This window comes from Littorina saxatilis, unplaced genomic scaffold (genome assembly GCF_037325665.1).
Source record: "Littorina saxatilis isolate snail1 unplaced genomic scaffold, US_GU_Lsax_2.0 scaffold_537, whole genome shotgun sequence".
In the NCBI taxonomy this organism is placed as follows: Eukaryota; Metazoa; Mollusca; class Gastropoda; order Littorinimorpha; family Littorinidae; genus Littorina; species Littorina saxatilis.
Window position 1 is genome coordinate 47,566 of NW_027126290.1, and position 23,450 is coordinate 71,015.

At 44.2% G+C, this 23,450-nt stretch overlaps 1 protein-coding gene across 2 annotated transcripts in view; it reads right to left on the bottom strand.

The window, feature by feature from the left end:
• Nucleotides 1-23,450, bottom strand: part of LOC138954752 (uncharacterized) — a 28,654-nt gene continuing 5,204 nt past the window's right edge. The window contains exons 1-5 of one of the 2 annotated variants that reach the window (XM_070326522.1): nt 3,070-3,423; nt 2,411-2,770; nt 2,064-2,209; nt 1,090-1,540; nt 1-764 (exon numbers count right to left, since the gene is read on the bottom strand). In XM_070326522.1, the coding sequence (XP_070182623.1) occupies nt 364-764; nt 1,090-1,540; nt 2,064-2,209; nt 2,411-2,770; nt 3,070-3,103 (1,392 nt within the window). In that variant the 5' untranslated portion in view covers nt 3,104-3,423 and the 3' untranslated portion in view covers nt 1-363. Of the gene's footprint in view, nt 765-1,089; nt 1,541-2,063; nt 2,210-2,410; nt 2,771-3,069; nt 3,424-15,019; nt 15,450-15,968; nt 16,115-23,450 lie in introns of those variants that run through there. The other variant, XM_070326523.1, reaches the window with a different exon arrangement.

A 23,450-nucleotide genomic window follows, 5' to 3' on the forward strand; every position in this document is an offset into this window, starting at 1 on the left:
TTTCGCATCGTAAATCACTCCTACAGTAACTTTATGCAGAATGGTCAAAGACACTGACGATCACTTGTCTCTCGATAGTCGTAATCACGGATCAAACATTCAGTGGACTATGTGGTGAAAGAAGAATCTAAGTTGTGGCTGTTGGCAACAGTTATGTTTCCGTGTGTTATTTTGTCTTTCTCGTCAATCACTCTTGGGATCGTTCACTTAGAATGGTCAATGCCTCTGACGGTCACTGACAGAGGAATACAACGTGTACCACGTGACTCACAGTTATGGTTCTTTGAGTGTTGTTTATGCAAATCACTCTTTGAATCAGCTCTAGCGGAATGGTCCTAGACAGTGGTGATGACTTTCCTTCCTCTAGTCGTCGGCGTGGATCAGGAATCCAGTGAAGGAGGTGGAGGAGTAGTAATAGTATGGATCTGATGCAGCACTGTGCAACCAGACGCGTTGACCCGCCGTGAGGTACAGCGTGGCCTGCACCGATCCCATCGTGAAGTAACCAGAGTACTGTAGTGTGTATGCCCGTGACACGTCCACACCGTCCTTCTGCAGGTACATGTAAACATACTTGTCACTGCTGGCTGTTCCCGCTGACGCCACAAAGAAGTATGTTCCGTTCCTTGGTGCTGTGAAGATTCCTGTTGTTCCACTGAAGGCGTCCCCCTCGTTGGTGATGACAGTGAACGGCGTGAGAGTTCCGCTGCAAGTGAAGGATGAGGTCAGCCTGGCGTGGAAACTGACTCGTAGTGTGGCTGTGTCTGAAAGTGGAATGTAACGACGCTTGTATTGTTACTCATGTTTATGTTGGGTGATGGGTGTGGTACAGGTAGTGCAGTTGTTGTTGATGTTGATGATGATGATGATGATGATGATGATGATGATGATGATGGTGATGATATCAGTAATACATAAATCTCACAGTGACACACACACACACACACACACACACACACACACACACACACACACACACACACACACACACACACACACACACACACACACACACACACACACACACACACACACACACAAAGACACACACACACACACACGCGCACACACAGTCACACAACCACCTACCAAGCCGAGCTTTGAGTGTCTCCGTTGTGTTCTGCAAGGCGTTGATGTAACCTTTATGCTGGTCGTTTTCGTTCTTCACTGAATCCAGCTCAGCCTGCAACCTTGCGTTTTCTGTAGACATCAGCGTCAGCATGTTTTGCTGTTTGGCCTCGGTCTCTCTCAGCTTGGTATCTGTCTCGCTCAGCTTTTCTTCTGTTTCTTTCAGCTTGGCCTCTAGCCGGGCCTCTGTCTCTCTCTGCCTGGCCTCCAACAGAGTGAAGCTAGCCTTGACCTGATCCACAGTGACAGTGGCGCCCTCTAGCAGCGGGGAGAGTGGCGGGAGACAGCGTGTGGCTGGGGAGAGGGGCGGGAGAGTGCAGGTGTAGTTACCTCCAGACGGAGGGTTGGGCAGGAGCAGACGGAATGTACCGTTGTGTTCACTGGAACTCTCCACCGTGTGGCCGTCTGGGGTCTGGTGAAAATATTAATAAACATATTGAATGCTGAATAAGATACACAAGCGTAAAGTTTCTTGAAAGAAAGGTACTTCAGTTGCAACGATGGAATTTTCTTGACATTCTTCCGCACACAATATTACAAGACACGCTGTTAGTGGTGGTGTGTCCACTCGTGCATCCAGCACAGCGATAAATTAGGGTTATTGTGGAGGTTTGGACATCATTCGTTATACAATCTCCAGAAAGATGTAAGTAAAAACACGCACCTTATGCTTATAAAACCAAGTCCGCTTTTCATAGAATGATAACAAGACTATAGGCTGCAACTTAATTGTTCATTTGCCGATTAAAAAATCCCGTTCGAACAACATCAACAACAGCAACAACAAAACCAGCAACAACAACATCAATAGCTACAGCACCATCAGCAATCATCAACAACAATAGTATACCAACCTAACGACAAACTAGACCCAACAACAAAAGGGGGAAAAAAGAGGAAAATTCCTGCTTATTAAATTCCAAACGCAAACTGACCGTCCAGACGACGTGGACAGCAGGGTGACCGGGGGAAGTCAAAACCCCACACGTCAGCTCCACTTTCCACTGTCCCGTCGTGTTGTCAAGCACCGCGTCTGGTTCCTGTAGCACGTGCAACTCGCCGCTCTGTGCTGTGGGCGGGTCTGTAGCAGCAATATACCCAATAGAAATACATACCTTGTAAACATGGCACTTTGAATAACAAAATACGGTGAGAACAAACCGAAAATAAAGACATAAATTAATGCTTATATTTAGAATTGGAAAATAAACACACCAACATATTGTTTTACAACAGACCAGCGGACACAGAACAGCAAATATAACATCCCTGATCAACTCACCCGACACCTGAACGTAGACAGTCTTGGAGAAGATGACCAAGGGATGAGCGGCATCACCAGTGCTGACCACGACAGTGTAGTTACCGGACTCTGCAACAGCAGCCTGACTGACCACGATCCCTCCCTGACCAGTCCACTGCACGCGGCCATGGTAAGCTGGCGTTGTGGTGATCTGACCGGCAGCAAAGATGGCGATCAGTCCCTCAGAGCCGTCCTCCGCCCGGTAGTTCCACTTGATGTCTTCGATACGCTCGTCAGGTGACAGGGTGAAGTTCCAGGGAAGGTGGATGTCGCTGGCGGAACAAACGGTCATCACTGTGTTGTTGGTCAGCGAGTCGGTCCACTGGAGAGCTGTGGTCACTGTGGTGCAGAAAGACACGGATTGGATAAGGTGTGTGTGTGTGTGTGTGTGTGTGTGTGTGTGTGTGTGTGTGTGTGTGTGTGCGTGTGTGCGTGTGTGTGTGTGTGTGTGCGTGTGTGTGTGCGTGTGTGTGTGTGTGTGTGTTGTGTGTGCGTGTATGTGTGTGTGTGTGTGTGTGTGTGTGTGTCTGTGCCTGTGTGTGTGTGTGTGTGTGTGTGTGTGTGTGTGTGTGTGTGTGTGTGTGTGTGTGTGTGTGTGATCTGTTCACATGTTGTGTCGCACTGGGCGGTATACTCACAAGACAGAAGCGTTGTAAGAAGAACCCAAAACATGGCTGTCGGGACCGCGTAGTCTTGTGACGTAAAATACAAAGTGTTCTCTCAAAACTAACAGAGTTCCTGACGGTGTTAGCGCGAGTGAAGAGTAAGGTGGATGTAGGTTGACTGACAGCGAGAGAAGGCGGTTCTCTTTTATAAGTTCCTAGTGCACATGAACGAAAAACGCACCGCATACTGTTCTTTGCTGATTGCGATATATATTGCGATATGTTATCGTGTCATTTGAAGGGGTTGGGCCCTGGAACAAAAAGTAAATCAGTGCAGCTTAATCTGGTTCTGCTTATCAGTTGTTTTGCTAAACGTACTTTTTTCTGTGGCCTTGTATTTGTCGTCGTCATTAGAAAACAGAACTGCTATCGGATAAGATAGGTGCTACTCATGAAGGGGGTGGAGGGTGGGTAGGGGGGGGCTTGAGGGGAAAGACGGGTCCTGTGATACCACGTTGTCTTCACTTTACGCGAGTCCTGTCAAACTGACAAGGATACGATGATTGGGGACTGAAGCAAGTACGAGCGGATCTGTGCTTTTCTTCTACAGTGCATGCCGATAGCGAAGGTCTACTAAGATAGAAAACACTTGATCGAGGGAAAACGAATCTTTTAAAAAGTTAAGATTATAGGGTAAAGGAACTGCAGGGTGTGCCGAACAAAAGTTTCCATTTTTATGTAATATTTTAATGGACAATAAAGTGCTGTTATTGTTATTGTTATTGTTATTGTTATTGTTAACAAAGTCACGCAGATCTAGAGTTACAGGTGCGCAACACAATTCGTTGCGGTATTCGTCCGATATCCCTTCTTCACGGGTCTATTGGAAGTGACCTCGTCAATGGACTTCTGAAGCTGTGGACAATGTCCTTTAAAGTTTTAAATAAGAATGTCTGACAATACCTTGTCATTCCGAAAAATACAAAATGTCACCCGGAAACGGCTTAAAATTAAAACATCCTGAATCTAATTTGTTCAACAACTCGAGCAAACTAATGGGTTTTTTTCTCGAAATCAAGTTACATAAATATGTCACCAGCACAAGGCTTACAATGAATACATACACAGCTTGTCTTGAACCTAATGTTTTTAAAGTTCAACAACTCGAGCAAACTAATGTTTAAAAACAAAATAAAGTTCTATATGGCAACACCACCTGATCATGTCCGGACTGATACAAATCGCGCCCTTGAACGAACAAGTACGGGTGGCCCTGAAGCGAGCTTCACGACCCAGACAGTCGTACTGAATCACGTACAGTCATTCCAAGCTGCATTCATTTGATGATAACAACAAAACAAGAAATAATTAACACACTGTTTCAGACTGGAAATGCATTGTCTGTGTGTCCAACGGCTGTGTTTTTTGTTTTTGTTTCTTTGTGACTGACTGACTATTAGGGTTTAACGTCCTCTTAGACCAAATGGTCTATATTGGGACAGGTGTTGGTAATACGCTGAAGATATGGTGTGATACTTTGATTCGAACAAGCCCGCTGTGGCTATCTTCTTCGACACACCAGCATTGGGTTTGTATCAAAATACGATCATGATAATCAGAGACGAGAGATCATGCATGCGTGTCTTCGTGTTTTTGAAGCCCTGAGATTTGGGATTTTTTCGTGCGCATATGCGACACCGAAGAGAGTCTGCACAAAGTTGACTCCGTGAAATAAATCTCTCGCCGAGCGTGGGGATCGAACCCACGCTGATAGCGACCAACTGGCTACAAAGCCAGCGCGCTACCAACTGAGCTACGTCCCGGCCTTGTTTCTTTGTTTGTAACCCATTGAACTGTATACTCACGAGACAGAAGCGTTGTAAGAAGCTCCCAACACATGGCTATTTCGATAGTCTGGTCTTGTAGTCTACACTACACATTTTTGTCAGAAAATAAGGATTCCCGGACAGTGGTGATAAGTTTAACCCACAAGTGAAAAGTAATGTAGACGCAGTTTCAATGACAGAGAGATCGCAGGCGGTTCAAAGTGCACATGCCCGAAAAAGACACCTATACGTTTGACTGTCGAGATCTGTGTAAAACGTCACATTTTGGTCAAAAATACAAAAAACACATTTACGTATCAATTGATTCTGCTTAGAATTCCTTTTAGTTTTTAACGATTGAATGCAAACAAACATGCACTATTTTTACATTTAGTCGAGACGAGGGTCGTGGTGTATGTGTGTGTGTCTGTGTGTGTGTGTAGAGCGATTCAGAGTAAACTACTGGACCGATCTTTATGAAATTTTTCCTGAGAGTTCCTATGTATGATATCCCCAGATATGTTTTTAATTTTTTCGATAAATGTCTTTGATGATGTCATATCCGGCTTTTTGTAAAAGTTGAGGCGGCACTGTCACACCCTCATTTTTCAATAAAATTGATTGAAATTTTGGCCAAGCAATCTTCGACGAAGGCCGGACTTTGGTATTGCATTTCAGCTTGGAGGCTTAAAAATTAATTAATGACTTTGGTCATTAAAAATCATAAAATTGTAATTAAAATTATTTTTTTATAAAACGATCCAAAATTACGTTTATCGTATTTTTTTTCATTTTCTGATTCCAAAAACATATAAATATGTTATATTCGGATTAAAAACAACCTCTGAAAATTAAAAATATAAAAAATTATGATTAAAATTAAATTTCCGAAATCGATTTAAAAACAATTTCATCTTATTCCTTGTCTGTTCCTGATTCCAAAAACATATAGATACAGATATGATATTTTTGGATTAAAAACACGTTCAGAGAGTTAAAAAGAATAGAGATATATATAGAAAAGCGTGCTATCCTCCACAGCCGCGCTACCGCGCTTTTCTGGATTGTTAATTTCACTGCCTTTGCCACGAGCGGTGGACAGACGATGCTACGAGTGTACGGTCTTGCGGAAAAAATGCAATGCGTTCAGTTTCATTCTGTGTGTTCGACTGAGCTTGACTAAATGTTGTATTTTCGCCTTACGCGATTTGTTTAGTCTCGGCTGGCCGCCTAAATATGAATTTTTGTCGGACTCTGACGTCACATGGCTCAAAGAAGGGAAATCCCATGTTCAATCGATACATATTAGTGTTTTCCTTATTGCAACACATCTATTATCGTGCCAACTTAAAGGGCGCGCCCTGGAACAACAATAGAACAGTGCAGCTTAATCCAGCTCTTGCTATCAGTTGTTTTGGTAAAGGCACTTATTCAGTGGCCTTGTACGGCGTTGTTGCACAATCAAAAACTGCTATCTGTAAAACATAAGTGCTACTTTATAGCGAGGAGGGTGGTGGTGGCGGTGCCGGGGTGGTGGGGTGGGGGTTTGGGAGACGGGTACCATCACTGCACTTCAAGTGAGCTCTGTATCAGACCACGCTGTCCACACATGCCTGCAGTTTACGTGAGTCCTGTCAAAGGGACGGAGATAAGATTTTGGCCACCGAAACAAGTAGAGGTTATTGCAGTGCATACCAATTGAAAACAAGTATTTAACATAAACAAACTTGATTGAGGGACAGATAAATGTTGGAAAAGATAGAAATAGGGAAGGTAAATAAGAAGGTCACACAAGAATTAGAAGTGAACAACACAGTTTGTTGCGGTGTTCTTGAGTAACACTTTCTCCACAGCTCATGTTAGAAGCGACCCCCCCCCCCCCCCACCCCCACCCCACCCCGGACTGCTGAAACGGTGTCTTATAATCACTTTGCAATATAATCACATAGGTCGTCAGTTCGGTCAGGTCATAAGCTATATCTGAGCATAAGTTTTGTCTGATTATAATTTTGTCTGATCAAAAGTTCTGTCTCATCATTTGTTCTTTCCGATCATTTGTTCTTTCTGCATACAATAAAGTAGGTGAGATCACCCGTTCTGTCTGATAAATTCTGTCTGATCAGAATCAATGTTTGTTCATAAGAAATGTTGATTACATGTGAGGACCCACTAAGACCTTTACAGACCCACAAAGACCCACAAAGACCCACAAAGACCCACAAAGACCCACAAAGACCTACACAGACCCACAAAGACCCACAAAGACCCACTAAGACCTACACAGACCCACAAAGACCCACAAAGAAAACAAGTATAGACTGCAATGCAATATACACGAGACGGTGAACAAAGTTCAAATACTCACTCAACAACTGAACGAAATGAAGACAAAACACAACAGAGCATGCAATCATTTGTTTTGTTTTGTTTATGTCATTCTATTAACTGTTTAAATGCGAATGTTAGATATGCATGACCATTGGGGTAAAACGTGTGTGACCTTGACACGACACAGTACAAATACCAGCACAAACTTTTTTTACCGAATGACAGCTGATAGCAGATTTATTTTTAAAGTTTGGCAACACGAACACGCAAGAGAGTTTTTGAAGTGAAGCTAATATATATAGCGACATCAGCTGATAATGTTCCGACTGATAAATACATATCGTGATTTAGACGATGGTGTCACCAAACGGAAGATACCTTTAAAATACTTTGGCTGTCTACTCCTTGAAACCATTCTTTTACAAACCATAAAGAAATCACTCTGGTGCGTTGTTTTAACGCTTCATCCATTTCACAATACCTGCCTTCTGTAGGCCTGTGGTAGTGTACCTGATTGTCTACAGAAGAAAGGTATTTCCAAACTGACGAAGCACGAAAACAAGGCACCAGAGGGATGTCGTGATTGACGAAGGCTGTTGCACCAGAGAGATGTCGTGATTGACGAAGGCTGTTGCACTAGAGGGATTTCATGATTGACGAAGGCTGTTGCACCGAATACGTGCATCCTTCCACCAAGACACATAGAATTATTTCAGCCACGCTAACTCAAGTGCAGAGTGAATTTGTTTCTAAATGTTAAATGTCTTAGCTGTCTACTCCTTGAAGTCCTGAGGTTACAAACAATACAACATATCTGATGTGTAGTGGTTTGTTTTCAGTTAATTTGAAACTACTTTTCTTATCGTATAAACCACCACAGACAGATGTCTCCAGTCGTTTGCGCTGTATAAATGAACACTTGAATGATTACCAAGTTTGAATCTCAACATGTCCTGTTGCGGGATTAAGACAGAAGAGTCAGTTAAAAGTCCAGCTCTGAACTATCAGCAGCCAGGTTTCAGAATGTTGGTATGTGTAGAAAAGCGTCAGTGAATCTTACAGTGACTCTCTCGATGGATTTAACGAGATTTACATCATTTCAGTCTGTACAAAAACAGGAAGTAAGGGTTCAGTGATGATAATTGAAAAGTGTGAACGGCTGTGGCACTGGCACACAATGTTGTGGCAGATTTAATGCTATCTGATAGTTCACAACTTGTGAGCTGCTTGTTTTTAGTGAACAGGACGGAATGGCACGTTTGCGCACACACACACACACACATACACGCACGCACGCACACACACACACACACACACACACACACACACACACACACACACACACACACACACATGTACACATTCCTTTATTAAAAAAGCAATACACGGTCGGCGTCTCGATGGAAATCATATAACACAAAACAAGGTTACGTCTGATTACGTGTGATAATTAAAGTGGCGTTTTGACAACGAATTATTCAGTGCAAGTCTTCCCTGTCACAAAGACACGAGTTTCATCGTATTATATGTTCTCAATCAAACCCAAATAGTCTCAAATACAGATGTTGCCAAATTGATGTGATCTTTTTAAGTAGAGGCAGATCGGAAAGACCACTTAAAGGACACGAAAATAACACACAATTTAGAACCAGCCCCTTTGCCCCCCCCCCCCCTCCCTAAGCGGATATTTACTGTTTCGTCTGTTTTTGTTAAGCACCAACAGGTAATACAAACAGGTGCATTTTGTTATTCTCTGTAATGAACTCTTTCTATAGGTCAAGGTTTTCATGCTCGTTTTCGTGTAAGAAAAGTTTCTCCCCCCCCCCCCCCACCCTTCCCCGCCCCCTCAAATATCAAATATACCGTCCTTCGAGGGAAAATGAATCTTTCAAAAAGTTATGATTATAGGGTAAAGGAACTGCAGGGTGTGCCGAAGAAAATGTTCCATTTTTATGTAATATTTTAATGGACAATAAAGTGTTGTTATTGTTATTGTTATTGTTAACAAAGTCACGCAGATCTAGAGTTACAGGTGAGCAGCACAGCTCGTTGCGGTATTCGTCCGATATCCCTTCTTCACGGGTCTATTGGAAGTGACCACGTCAATGGACTACTGAAGCTGTGGACAATGTCCTTTTATAGTTTTAAATAAGAATGTGTGACAATACCTTGTCATTCCGAAAAATACAGAATGTCACCTGGAATCGGCTTACAATTAATACATATTGAATCTATTTTGTTCAACAACTCGGGCAAACTAATGTTTTTTTCTTCTCGAAATCAAGTTACATATGTCACCAGCACAAGGCTTACAATGAATATATCCACAGCTTATCTTGAACCTAATGTTTTCAAAGTTCAACAACTCGAGCAAACTAATGGTTCAATATGGCAACACCACCTGATCATGTCCGGACGGATACAAATCGCGCCCTTGAACGAACAAGTACGGGTGGCTCTGAAGCGAGCTTCACGACCCAGACAGTCGTACTGAATCACGTACAGTCATTCCAAGCTGCATTCATTGATGATTACAACTGCTATCAGAAAGGGTCTGTGTTGGTGTATGTTCAGTTTGCTCGAAAAGCATTGTTTTCTGTTGTTTGTGTGTGCGTGTGGAAGATGGGATGGGAGGGGGAGGGGGGAGGGGGGGTGTAGTTGAGGTACCGGGGGTGAGTGTGTGTAGACCTTTGTGTTTATGTATGCTTTCGTGCGTGCGTGCGTGCGTGCGTGCGTGCGCGCGTGCGTGTGTGTGTGTGTTTGTGCATGTGTGTGTGTGCGTTTGTGTGTGTGTGTGTGTTTGTGTGTATGTGTGTGTGTGTGTGCATGTGTTTGTGAGTGTGTGTGTGTGTGTATGTGCGTGTGTTCGTGCGTGTGTATGTGTGTGTGTGTGTGTGTATGTGTGCCATGTGTGTATGTGTGTATGTGCGTGCGTGTGTGTGTGTGTGTGTGAGTGTGCGTGTGTGTGTGTGTGTGTGTTTGTGTGTGTGTGTGTGTGTGTGTGCGTGGACGTGTTCGAAATTAGAGCAAAAATGAGTTGCCGTTAAGGTCGGGGGTGGAGTGCGGGAGTAAGGGTTGTGGTGGTGGTGTTGTCAGTACAGGGAATGGGGTAGGGGGGAGAGGGGTGTTGTCAGTACAGGGAATGGGGTAGAGGGGAGAGGGGTGTTGTCAGTACAGGGAATGGGGTAGGGGGAGAGGGGTGTTGTCAGTGGCGGTGGATGTAAACTCTAACAAATCACGCTGTCCACGAGTGCCCGCCCTCAACATATTTAATGACAGTTAACAGTGTCAAGATAAGAAGTTGTAACAACTACGACGGTACACCTTTGGCTGTGAAATATTCTGTCGGTGCATACCAGTGACGATGACACACTTATGATCAAAACAACTTTCATAGAACACGTTGCAAGGGATCGGGGAAGGAATAAGGTCATGAGACAAAAGTGAAAAGCACGTTCTGTTGTGATATTGTTCTTGAACCACAGTCCTGTAAGAAGTGAGCAGCCACCGGACAGCTGAGACTGTACATTTCCCAAACACTTTATGGAGCGTTATGTCCGTCAAGGACGTGTGTACATCGATGAAAGAAACGCACGTGACAATTGTAAACACCGAACAAATACAAAGATAAATGCACAGGATAAGAAAGAAGAGGAAGACTTCCTTGTCAGGAACAGATGGTGAAAAGAAAATTGAAACACTAATACGCTTGAAAAGACACACACACACACACACACACACACACACACACACATACAAACACACACATACACACACACATACACAAACACACACACACACACACACACACGTACACACACGTACACACACACACACACACACACACACACACACACACACACACAGCAAAAGTATTCATTCAAAAATCGCCGCAAGCGTACACACAACAACAACAACAAAAGCCAACATAATGAAAATTTATTGAAGTACAAAATAAAATGTAACTTAATTCAAAACAAGATTGGCATGCACATTAGTAATACAATAACACTTTTAAAATAAATGAGCTAGAAACAAGCTTTTTCCACCATAGATAAACTGCCAAAAGTTGCTATTACAGATAATTGTTTATTTTCTTTGAGAAGCGGTGATCCATTTAGGAATTGTAGTTTTGCCGGACGAAAAGAAATCGCAGTGAAGCTGTGTTTTATTGCTAGAGTACAGATGTTCTATTGCTAGAGTACAGATGTTCTATTGCTAGAGTACAGATCACAGTGTGGTCTTTTTCTTCTTTGTTTCATTGCTCGTTTTGGTTTTTTTCGTTTTAGAAAAAGGTATATCTATGTGTAATTCCTTGATTGTTCTGTGCGGCTGACCAAACAAATTAGATCTCATTACGTCACGGTTCTTGTTGTCTCTATCCCATGAAACACACGTTATTTTCCTACTTGCCCCACGTGTCCTAGTGCTGTCTTCCACTCTACGAAATATATTCAAACTTTACAGGAAGCAAATATACAACATGCACATAAATACACATATAGGATAACTTGATTTAAACAGTGTTTTATTCACACTCATGGACTAATTATACAACAAACAAACACAGCATGATAAACTATAAATGTGCTTTAAGAGACAACTAACATAGTAAAGTGGCGGACACTATTGTGAAGTAGAGGTTACATGTTGAGTCTCAGTGAATATTAACAATAATGGTCGAAGTTTGTGGATCATAAAAAATGCGAGCTTCAGATTGATTTGCTTGATTGCTGAGTGATTACCAAAAATAAACACTCCTTCTGGCTTACAAAAGGAAAGGAGCAGAGGGGGGGAATAATTTATAGTATTCAAACCAATACAACATGGAATATTACTTACCGAATATAAGGACTAAGGATTACTTCCGAGGTTGGCAAACACAACTAAGTTTGTTGACGAGATTGGTTGTAACTGCCCGGTATGTATTGTTGTCTTCCACTTTCAGCATTTCATTCCAACATTACAAGGAAGCAAAGACAAAAAAAGCTGAAAAGAGCTGATTGCACTTGGTGCATAACTTCCCATCTGGCTACCTGCACCATTTGCTACCAAGGATTGGTTGTTACTGCATGATGCATGGATTCACATGTTCTTCATGGATATTATCCCAGTATCAGGGGAGGCAAAGCGAAAAGGTAGTTACATTAATTTTGCTGTATAGATTCTGGGCAATGTAGTTATCATTTTCATCCAGGAATTGATTGTTACTGCACATCATGTAAGCATTTTGCCTTTCCTTGATTTGCCTGTGTATTCACACGTTCGAGAAGTTAAAATATACATTGATATCAAAGATAAAGAAACTGCTTCATTTTTATATATCACAAAAGTAATTAATAAAATGCAAGTATTATACTGTTCAGAAAAACAATTGGTTTACAGATATGTTATGATAGAAAAACGTCTGATAGTAAAACATAATATAATTTATTTCTCTTTCTCTCCTCTTTCACTAGCGTGCAAGTGCGCACGCGCGCAAGTGTGTGTGTGTGTGTGTGTGTGTGTGTGTGTGTGTGTGTGTGTGTGTTTGTGTGTGTGTATGTGTGTGTGTGTGTGTGTATGTGTTTTTGTGTGTGTGTGTGTGTGTGTGTGTGTGTTTTAATGTTTTGCTGGCTTGTTCTTGAGTTCTTTAATGTGTTTGTCTTTCAATATACTTTCTTATATTTCTTGATATAATATGAAATGCAAGTATTTCTCTAATGTACATGTGTGAAACTTACAGAAGTAGTAAGCATCAACGTTTATTCCACTACACACTTGCTTGCTTCCTTGCCTTCTTCCATGTTTGATTGCCTGACCCATTGCTTGATTACACGATCGCTTGCTTGACTGAATTGTAATGTTGTATTCACTTTCAACGCAGAGCCCAATAGTAGGCCTACCTTTCAACTCAGTGCCTGTCACCAGTCATCAGCACCCAGCAGGAATCCTGTGAAGGAAGTGCTTTCATAGTAATAATACGTATTTGAGTACGCGCTCTCCACCCACACCCGTTCCCCCACAGTGAGGTGCAGCGTGGCGTGACACGTTGCCGCTGCGGGGTAACTGGAATCTCGTCTGGCGTATGCAAACGCCACGCTCGTGCCCTCTGTCATCAGGTGCATGTAAACATACTTATCCGGACTTAGTGACGTCGATGAAGCAACAAAGAAATAAGTTCCGTTCCTTGGTGTGGTGAAGATGCCTGTAGTTCCGTTCCTTGGTGTGGTGAAGATGCCTGTAGTTCCGTTCCTTGGTGTGGTGAAGATGCCTGTAGTCCCGTTCCTTGGTGTGGTGAAGATGCCTGTAGTTCCGTTCCTTGGTGTGGTGAAGATGCCTGTAGTTCCGTTCCTTGGTGTGGTGAAGATGCCTGTAGTTCCGTTCCTTGGTGTGGTGAAGATGCCTGTAGTTCCGTTCCTTGGTGTGGTGAAGATGCCTGTAGTTCCGTCGAGGGCGTCCCCTTCGTTGGTGATGATGTTGAAGGGATGAAGGCGTCCCTGGAAGTTCTTGAGACTGCTCCTCAGTCTGCCGTGGAAACTGACACGTGTGCTGGCTGCATCTGAAAGTCAAGGCCACACGGTGAGCAGGGTTGTTTTGCTGGCTGTTCTCTTACCTTCAACGGTAGAAACTGTAACTGCACCAAACACATGCCCAATAAACATGCCAACACTGGCCCAGTGCTGGTGTTTTACTGGCAACCCCTGGCACAGGCTGCCACCAAAATCAAAGTATTGGCCCATAGATGGCAAAACAGAACCGGGCCATAAATGGCATGCCATAACTGGGCCAATTAGGCTTGTCAATTTCACTGCCTTTGCCACGATCGGTCTTGGTGAAAAAAATGCAGTGCGTTCAGTTTCATTCTGTGAGTTCGATAGCTTGACTAAATGTTGTGTTTTCGCCTTACGCGACTTGTTTTAAGCTGACTAGGACTATTATGTGACCCGCATCGGCTTAAAATACTCGCGGAGTGTCGCTTCATGGGCACTGAAGCTGATCAAAATGAAGAAATGCTAAGCAACGGTATCATTTTATGGCTTTTCTGTATCATAAGTTGGTTCTATAGTTTCTTGCTGTTGTGCTGATGCATTTTCCCGACCTAGCTTCAAGGTGTTGAGGCACGAGAAGTAAAACCAAAACCCATGTCAGTCAAGTTTTGTTCCGCGCTGGTCACCCACGCTGGACAGACACACATTTAGGGGCTCCAGCGCTGAACGAAACGTACTCCACTTGCTTGTTTTGATTGCTTCTTATGGCATTATGATGACGCAATGAAACACGAAATTGATACAGATGAACATAGATATACCAAAATAGTATAAATAGAGGAATATTTGTACTTCAAATCCTTGTCAGAGAGAAATTTATGTTGAACGTTAATTTTTCACACCGAAAACCGCATGCAGGCCCTACATTCGGCCACTGTCAATGAACCATGGTAAGCAATAAACGTAAGTAGCTGTCTGCAAAAAACCCCAATCATTCCCCTTTCTACTGACATTCATCAATTTTAGCTTGGTTCAGAGTGAAAGTCATAGTTTGTGTGTTTATTAAGACACTTAGTTTATGTTTACCCAAGTGTTTGTGGTCGTACGGTTGCGTGATGTCATCTTCCGGTGTGTTTGTGTGCGACAGTGTGTGCCTCAGTGTGTACAAGTGAGTAAATGTGTGTGCGTAAGATACAACAAGTGTGTACAGGAGTCCGGTGCAGGACTACAACTATGCGATCTTAACATTTCACTGATACACACATACACATACACACACACACACACACACACACACACACACACACACACACACAAACACGCACACACACACATGCACACAGTCACACAACCACCTACCAAGCCGAGCTGTGAGTGTCTCCGTTGTGTTCTGCAAGGCGTTGATGTAACCTTTATGCTGGTCGTTTTCGTTCTTCACTGAATCCAGCTCACTCTGCAACCTTGCGTTTTCTGTAGACATCAGCGTCAGCATGTTTTGCTGTTTGGCCTCGGTCTCGCTCTGCTTTTCTATGGTTTCTTTCAGCTTGGCCTCTAGCCGGGCCTCTGTCTCTCTCTGCCTTGCCTCCAACAGAGTGAAGCTAGCCTTGACCTGATCCACAGTGACAGTGGCGCCCTCTAGCAGCGGGGAGAGTGGCGGGAGACAGCGTGTGGCTGGGGAGAGGGGCGGGAGAGTGCAGGTGTAGTTACCTCCAGACGGAGGGTTGGGCAGGAGCAGACGGAATGTACCGTTGTGTTCACTGGAACTCTCCACCGTGTGGCCGTCTGGGGTCTGGTGACAATTTACATTGAATGCTGAATGAGATTCACAAGCGTAACTTTTCTTGAAAAAAAGGTACATCAGTTACAACGATGGAATTTCTGGACATTCTTCCGCACATATTATTACAAGACACGCTGTTAGTGGTGGTATGTCCACTCGTGCATTCAGCACAGCGATAAATTAGGGTTATTGTGGAGGTTTGGACATCATTCGTTATACAATCTCCAGAAAGAGGTAAGTAAAAACACGCACCTAATGCTTATAAAACCAAGTCCGCTTTTCATAGAATGATAACAAGAATATAGGCTGCAACTTTATTATTCATTTGCAGATTCACAAAAACATTCGAACAACAACAACAACAACAACAACAACAGCAACAACCACAACAAACCAAACAGCCAATCGACAGACACTCATCTACAACATTAGTACACCAACCTAACGACCAACTAGACTCAAAAACAAAAGGGGGGGAGGGGAAAAAGAGGAAAATTCCTGCTTATGAAATTCCAAACGCAAACTGACCGTCCAGACGACGTGGACATCAGGGTGACCGGGGGAGGTCAAAACCCCACACGTCAGTTCCACTTTCCATTGTCCCGTCCTGTTGTCAAGCACCGCGTCTGGTTCCTGAAGCACGTGCAACTCGCCGCTCTGTGCTGTGGGCGGGTCTGTAGCAGCAATATAACAAGTCGCGTAAGGCGAAAATACAACATATAGTCAAGTAGCTGTCGAACTCACAGAATGAAACTGAACGCAATGCAACGCAGCAAGACCGAAAACTCGTAGCATCGTCAGTCCACTGCTCACGGCAAAGGCAGTGAAATTGACAAGAAGAGCGGGGTAGTAGTTGCGCTGAAAACGATAGCACGCTTTTCTGTACCTCTCTTCGTTTTAACTTTCTGAGCGTGTTTTTAATCCAAATATAACATATTTATATGTTTTTGGAATCAGCAAATAATGGCCACCACATGGCCCATTCCTTAACGTGGTGTGGTGGTTTGCGTGTCTCGGTGACCCTAAGAGCTATGCCAGCGGGAGTGTAAACTCCTGGCAGGGCTTCCCAAGCTGGACAGGCCGAAGGGTAGAGGCCAGACTAATATGGACCAACCTTGTGCTCACAGGGCAGGTCCTTGGGCCATGAGCTAAGGGTGAGGTAACCCTGACAGAAACCTCGAGTGCTGAAGACGTATGTGTTGGGCCGCACGGCGCACTCCAACAAACCACAACACTACGCATCAACTGCCATTATGACACTTGGAAACAGAATTGACAGTAATGGTGCTCGCCCTGTGAGGATCCACCAGGCAGGTGCAGCGCCGGGCTCCGCGCCTCAAAGGAGTCCACCCTCAGCTACTGGAGGTCCCTTCATCTCGTCTTGTGGAGCCAGGGGACGAGAAAGGAAAGCGACTGGCCGGAAAAACAGCAGAGCCAAGGACAACCCCACTATTAACATCATGCATTGGAATGCAGAGGGGGTATCCAATAAGAAGGAAGAATTAGAGCACTTCCTCTATGAAAACAGCATCAACATCTGCTGCATTCAGGAAACACACCTGCAAGAAGGGAATCCCTTTAAGATCCGAGGGTACCAGGTGTTCAGGAGTGACCGACAAGGGAGGAAGAATTAAAGGAGGAGTGATGACTCTGGTCAGGAACAACATAAATGCCAGTGAAACCAACAGATACATGGAAGAAGCAGAGTACATAGAAGTCAAGATAACGACCAATGACAGCAAGATGAACATCGTCAACTACTACTGCCCCAACGACAAGATGCTGTCGCTTGACACAATCCAGGTCCCTGACAGCGGCTTCCTCATCGCTGGAGACTTTAACAGCCAGTCCCAGAGTTGGGGATATAAAACACTAGACAGGCGAGGAGAAGACATTGAATCTTGGCAGGACGACAACCACCTGATCCTTGTCAACGACCCCAGAGATCCATCTACCTTCTACTCGCGCCGCTGGCACTCAACAACAACACCAGACCTGGCATTGTGCACGGATGACATCCACAAAAACATCTCAAGAAAAGTGGATGAACAGCTGGGTGGAAGTGACCATTGCCCAGTTCTACTTACCATCAGTAGAGACTCAGCATCTGAGCATCCACAACACCCGAGATGGAACTACAAAAAGGCAAAGTGGGGACTGTTCAACATACGAACAAATGAGCTGACCAGAGCCATAGAAACAGAGGGGAGAAACATCAACAACGTGATAAAGGAATTCAATGCTAGCATAATCCAGGCAGCCAAGGACAGCATCCCACGTGGAGTGAGGAAGGACTACATCCCATACTGGTCCGATGAGCTGCAGAAGACGCACGATGCACTCACAAGAATGAGAGAAGAGGCAGAGACGAACCCTAGCCAGGAGAACAACATCAAACTCCAAGAAAGCAAAGCAAAACATCTGAAGACAAAGCTAGAGTGCAAGAGAAGAGGCTGGAGAGAAAAGACGGCAGGGCTGAATATGGAAAAAGACACAACGAAGCTCTGGAAACTTACAAGAGCACTGAATGAAGAGGGCAACAAGGGACAGAAGATCACCCTGGAGGAGGAAGGAAGAACACTCACTGGAAAAGCCGCTGCCAATGCTTTCGCCCAAGCATATCGGGGAGAAAGCGACACCACCATACCCCTGCCTCTACAAAAGGAAGTCAGAACAGAAATCAGAGAAAGAACAGAAAGAAACGTCCAGGATGCCATGCAACAAAACATCACCATGGCCGAGCTGAAGAATGCCATCAAGAAGCTCAAAAAGAAGAAGTCTCCAGGTCCAGACAACATTACGAATGAGATGTTGCAACACATAGGCAACTCGGCCCTCCAGAAACTACTGGGCATCTTCAACCTCAGCTGGAGACAGGGACAGGTACCTCAGTGCTGGAAGGAAGCCAGGATGATCCCAGTTTTAAAGAAAGGGAAAAAACAAGACCAAAACCCTGAGCTACCGACCCATCTGATTCAGCCTGACAAGCTGCGTATGCAAAACCATGGAGCGCATTGTCAACCAGCGCCTGCAGCTGTACCTGGAATCAGAAAGCATCATCGTCCCAGAACAAGCCGGCTTCCGACAGCACAGAAGTACGAAGGACCAGACAACACACCTTAGCCAGGTCATAGAAGATGCTTACCAGGCCCAGAAGGTCACCCTGGCCACTTTCATTGACCTGCAGAAGGCCTTCGACAAGGTCTGGAAAGATGGACTCCTTGTGAAGCTCCTACGTTCTGGCGTCAAAGGCAACATGTACCAGTGGACCAAGTCGTACCTGCACAACCGAAAGGCCAGAGTGCTGGTGGATGGTCACTGTGGCCGAAAGGTGCTACTACGCCAAGGAGTTCCACAGGGAGGAGTACTCTCCCCCACATCATTCATACTCTTCATTAACGACCTGGTACCAGAGTTGCCCAAGGGAGTCCAAGCGGCACTGTACGCTGATGACCTTGTTCTCTGGTGCTCGGAAGAGTATGCAACCACAGCAACCTACAGGATGCAACTTGCCCTAGAAAAGGTTGCAGCGTAGGCGGAAGACTGGTGTGTGACCATCAACAGGTAGAAGACCACTGCCACTCTCTTCACACTCTCTGCCAAAGCGACACCTGGCAAACTGACCTTGGGTGACACACCCCTGAAATTTGAAGACCAGCAAACATACCTGGGGGTCACCTATGACAAGCGCATGACCTGGAAACAACACATCATGAATGCAGAGGGAAAGGCCAGGAGAAAACTAAACATCATGCGGAAGCTGGCAGGATCAAACTGGGGTGCAAACGAGAAGATCTTGAAATCAGTCTACCAGGGGACTGTACGACCGCACCTTGAGTACGGATCAAGCTCTTGGGCAACAGCAGCCAAGACACACCAGCAGGCCCTAGACAAAGTACAGAACCAAGCGCTGAGAATCATCACGGGCGCAATGAAATCAACACCCATACAGAAGATGGAACAGGTGACTGGCATTCCTCCACTGAGCAAAAGGCGAGACTGCAAAACAATGGTACAAGCCACCAAGTACCAGTGCACTCATGACTATCCAATGAGTGACAGACTCAAGAAGATGGGAAGACAGACAAGGAAACCTGGATATACAGAACAGTGTCCCCTACCTCACAACAAAGGACCAGCAGAGCAATGCGACGAAAAAAGCCCTGACTCTTGCCATGCTTGAAGAAAGGTACCCCCAAGAAGCATGGATACGGGTGTATACTGATGGGTCAGCCACAGAGGCCGTCAAAAATGGAGGAGCGGGGGTGTATGTCCAGTACCCCAGTGGAGAGAGGCAAGCAGAGGCTATACCAACAGGCCTCCACTGTACAAACTACAGAGCTGAGGTACAGGCACTGATCCATGCAGCATACACCATCAACGACAGAGTCAACCATGACAACCAGGTGGTCTTCCTGACTGACGCTCTGTCAGTACTACAAGCAATGACCAGTAGCAAACTGCCTCAGCTGGAACACGCTCTACACAACATCAAAAGCCTGAGGACAGTACTGCAATGGATCCCCTCCCACTGTGGTGTACAAGGAAACGAAGAGGCGGACAGGATGGCAAAGCTGGGCGCAGAAGATGAGCAAGAGAACAACCCTGTGAGCCTGACAGAGATGAAGACCATCATTAAGTCTCTGCACAGGACGCCCCAGCCACAGGACAGCTACCACCTGCTATCCAGACCACAGCAGGTGGTCATCTTCCGCCTGAGAACGGGACACAACAGACTTAACCAGCATCTCCACAAGAAGCTGCATGTTGTGCCCTCCCCCATGTGTTCTTGTGGGGAAGCAGAGCAGGACACGGCCCACATCCTACGAGACTGCAGGAACCACCAGGTGCTGAGAGAGGAAATCTGGCCAATGCCGGAGTCCCTGCACAACAAGCTGTACGGGCCAGTGGCTGCGCTGCAGAGGACCACTAATTATATCTCAAGATCTGGACTCCAAGTGTGATCGGCGATCGAAAAGAAGAAGAAGAAGAAGCAAATAATGGAGAATAAGCTGAACGTAAATTTGGATCGTTTTATAAAAAAAAATATTTTATTTACAATTTTCAGATTTTTAATGACCAAAGTCATGAATTAATTTTTAAGCCACCAAGCTGAAATGCAATACCGAAGTCCGGGCTTCGTCGAAGATTACTTGACCAAAATTTGAACCAATTTGGTTGAAAAATGAGGGCGTGACAGTGCCGCCTCAACTTTCACGAAAAGCCGGATATGACGTCATCAAAGACATTTATCAAAAAAATGAAAAACAAATCGCGTAAGGCGAAAATACAATATTTAGTCAAGTAGCTGTCGAACTCACAGAATGAAAGTGAACGTACTGCCATTTTTCACCAAGACCGTAAATATACTCGTAGCATCGTCAGTCCACCGCTCATGGCAAAGGCAGTGAAATTGACAAGAAGAGCGGGGTAGTAGTTGCGCTAAGAAGGATAGCACGCTTTTCTGTACCTCTCTTTGTTTTAACTTTCTGAGCGTGTTTTTAATCCAAACATATCATATCTATATGTTTTTGGAATCAGGAACCGACAAGGAATAAGGTGAAAGTGTTTTTAAATTGATTTGGACAATTTAATTTTGATAATAATTTTTATATATTTAATTTTCAGAGCTTGTTTTTAATCCGAATATAACATATTTATATGTTTTTGGAATCAGCAAATGATGGAGAATAAGATAAACGTAAATTTGGATCGTTTTATAAATTTTTATTTTTTTTTACAATTTTCAGATTTGTAATGACCAAAGTCATTAATTAATTTTTAAGCCACCAAGCTGAAATGCAATACCGAACCCCGGGCTTTGTCGAAGATTACTTGACCAAAATTTCAACCAATTTGGTTGAAAAATGAGGGCGTGACAGTGCCGCCTCAACTTTCACGAAAAGCCGGATATGACGTCATCAAAGACATTTATCAAAAAAAGGAAAAAAACGTATGGGGATTTCATACCCAGGAACTCTCATGTCAAATTTCATAAAGATCGGTCCAGTAGTTTAGTCTGAATCGCTCTACACACACACACACACACACACACGCACGCACACACATACGCACATACACCACGACCCTCGTTTCGATTCCCCCTCGATGTTAAAATATTTAGTCAAAACTTGACTAAATATAAAAAAAACGTATGGGGATTTCATACCCAGGAACTCTCATGTCAAATTTCATAAAGATCGGTCCAGTAGTTTAGTCTGAATCGCTCTACACACACACACGCACACACAAACACACACACACACACATGTTCTAAAATGGCGAAAGCCAGACGCATCCCATGTGAAGTGATGATTCAAAAGTGAAAAAATGAGTCGTTCGAGAGGATCAAGGAAAAAGAAGAGATCAGAAAAGCGATTTTATGCTGTAAGCAGTGGAAGGACTGTTGGAATATTTGATACATGGAACGAGGCGTCGAAATCAGTGACGGCATTCCCAAAGGCAACTCATCGTTGTTACCAGTCGTTGGCCGCAGCAAAATGCGCGATGCGGCAGGCTGGAATTGAGAATCCAGTTATATTCAAAGGTTCTTCAAATGAGCATCAGAACTTTGAAGGAGAGGATGAAACTAGAGTAGGTGAGGAGGATGAATTTCAAGATGAAACAACAGAAAACCGAAGCGAAACCACGGTTGAAGGACATGACGACACGATTCCCTTGACAACCCAAGAACAAAGATTCCAGAATTGTCAAGAGGATGATCAAACACTCGTGAAAACACTGATCAACGGTGAAAAAACTGAGGAAATATCCAAACAAAGAAAACTTACATGTTCTTCATGCAAAAGCAAGATTCCATGGATGCACACCAAGTTACCAGTGTATCAGCTGTGCTTATTCGTAAGAACGCAGAGAAAGTTCACCTGCGAGGATTGTGCACAAGCGATGTTGGACGAAAAGATTGTGGAGGACGTCAGTGAAATCCTCACCGAAGAAGAAGAATCTCTTGATAACAATCATGCGATTAAAAACAACAATGTCATCCTGCTACATGAGTTGCAGCTCTTGAAACTGGAACAGTCTGAGGGCAAGAGAATGATACAGAACATGGAGAACGCGATTCTCAACTTGGCCGAACAAATCCAGCTGACAAATAGAAGTCACAAAGAAGAGATCAAGGAACTGACTGACATGTTGTCGACACACCCCAAGACGAGACAACAAGATGTGACAACTCAAACGACGTATTCAGATATCCTTACGTACAGCACATCCGTAAAAGAACAACTACATGAGAAAAAACAGAAGGTTCCAAAGACCACGTGCCAACCTCAAAAGAATGGAAGCATGAACCATGACATCAGCATCGAAATGACACCAGAAAAGTCGTGCACAAAACCAATGACGTCATCAGGAATAGAGGTGAATAAAAGGGTTGATCAAGTCAGAGATATAACATCGAAATCGCCATACGAGAAGATGGAAAACAAAGACCATGAAGCCGAAAAGGCAATGACGTCAACAACATCGAACAATCTGACGTCATCAAGAAATCCTCGTGTAAAAAAGAAAAACAAAAGCCCGATCAGCGTGTTGAAAAAACATCGCCGTGAAGATTCTTTTGACTTTGTTGATTCAACAGCGAGTGAGTCCAATTCAGATGAAGATCAGGAAGACGTTGTGTTTGAAAACCTGTCACGACAAGAGCACAGAGAGGAAGAAAACTCTCTACCAACAGTCTACCTCATTCATGACAGTGTATTGAAACATGTCGATCCAGGCCGAATGCAAAAAACGTACGGTCTGAAGATAGTAAAAAAACATGTAGTGAACATCAAGGATTGCCAAGAAACAGTGGAGAACATTCACAAAACTCCAGATGCAATTATGTTTCATGTCGGGGTGAATGACATCAAGAAAGAAAAAGGTCAGAGAGCGGCAAAAATGATGACCAAATGTGTGGAGGCAGCCAAACAGCGATTCAAAGAAGCCAAGGTTGTCGTGAGTAAGATCATTCCAACTAACGTAATGGATCTGAACACTCAACGA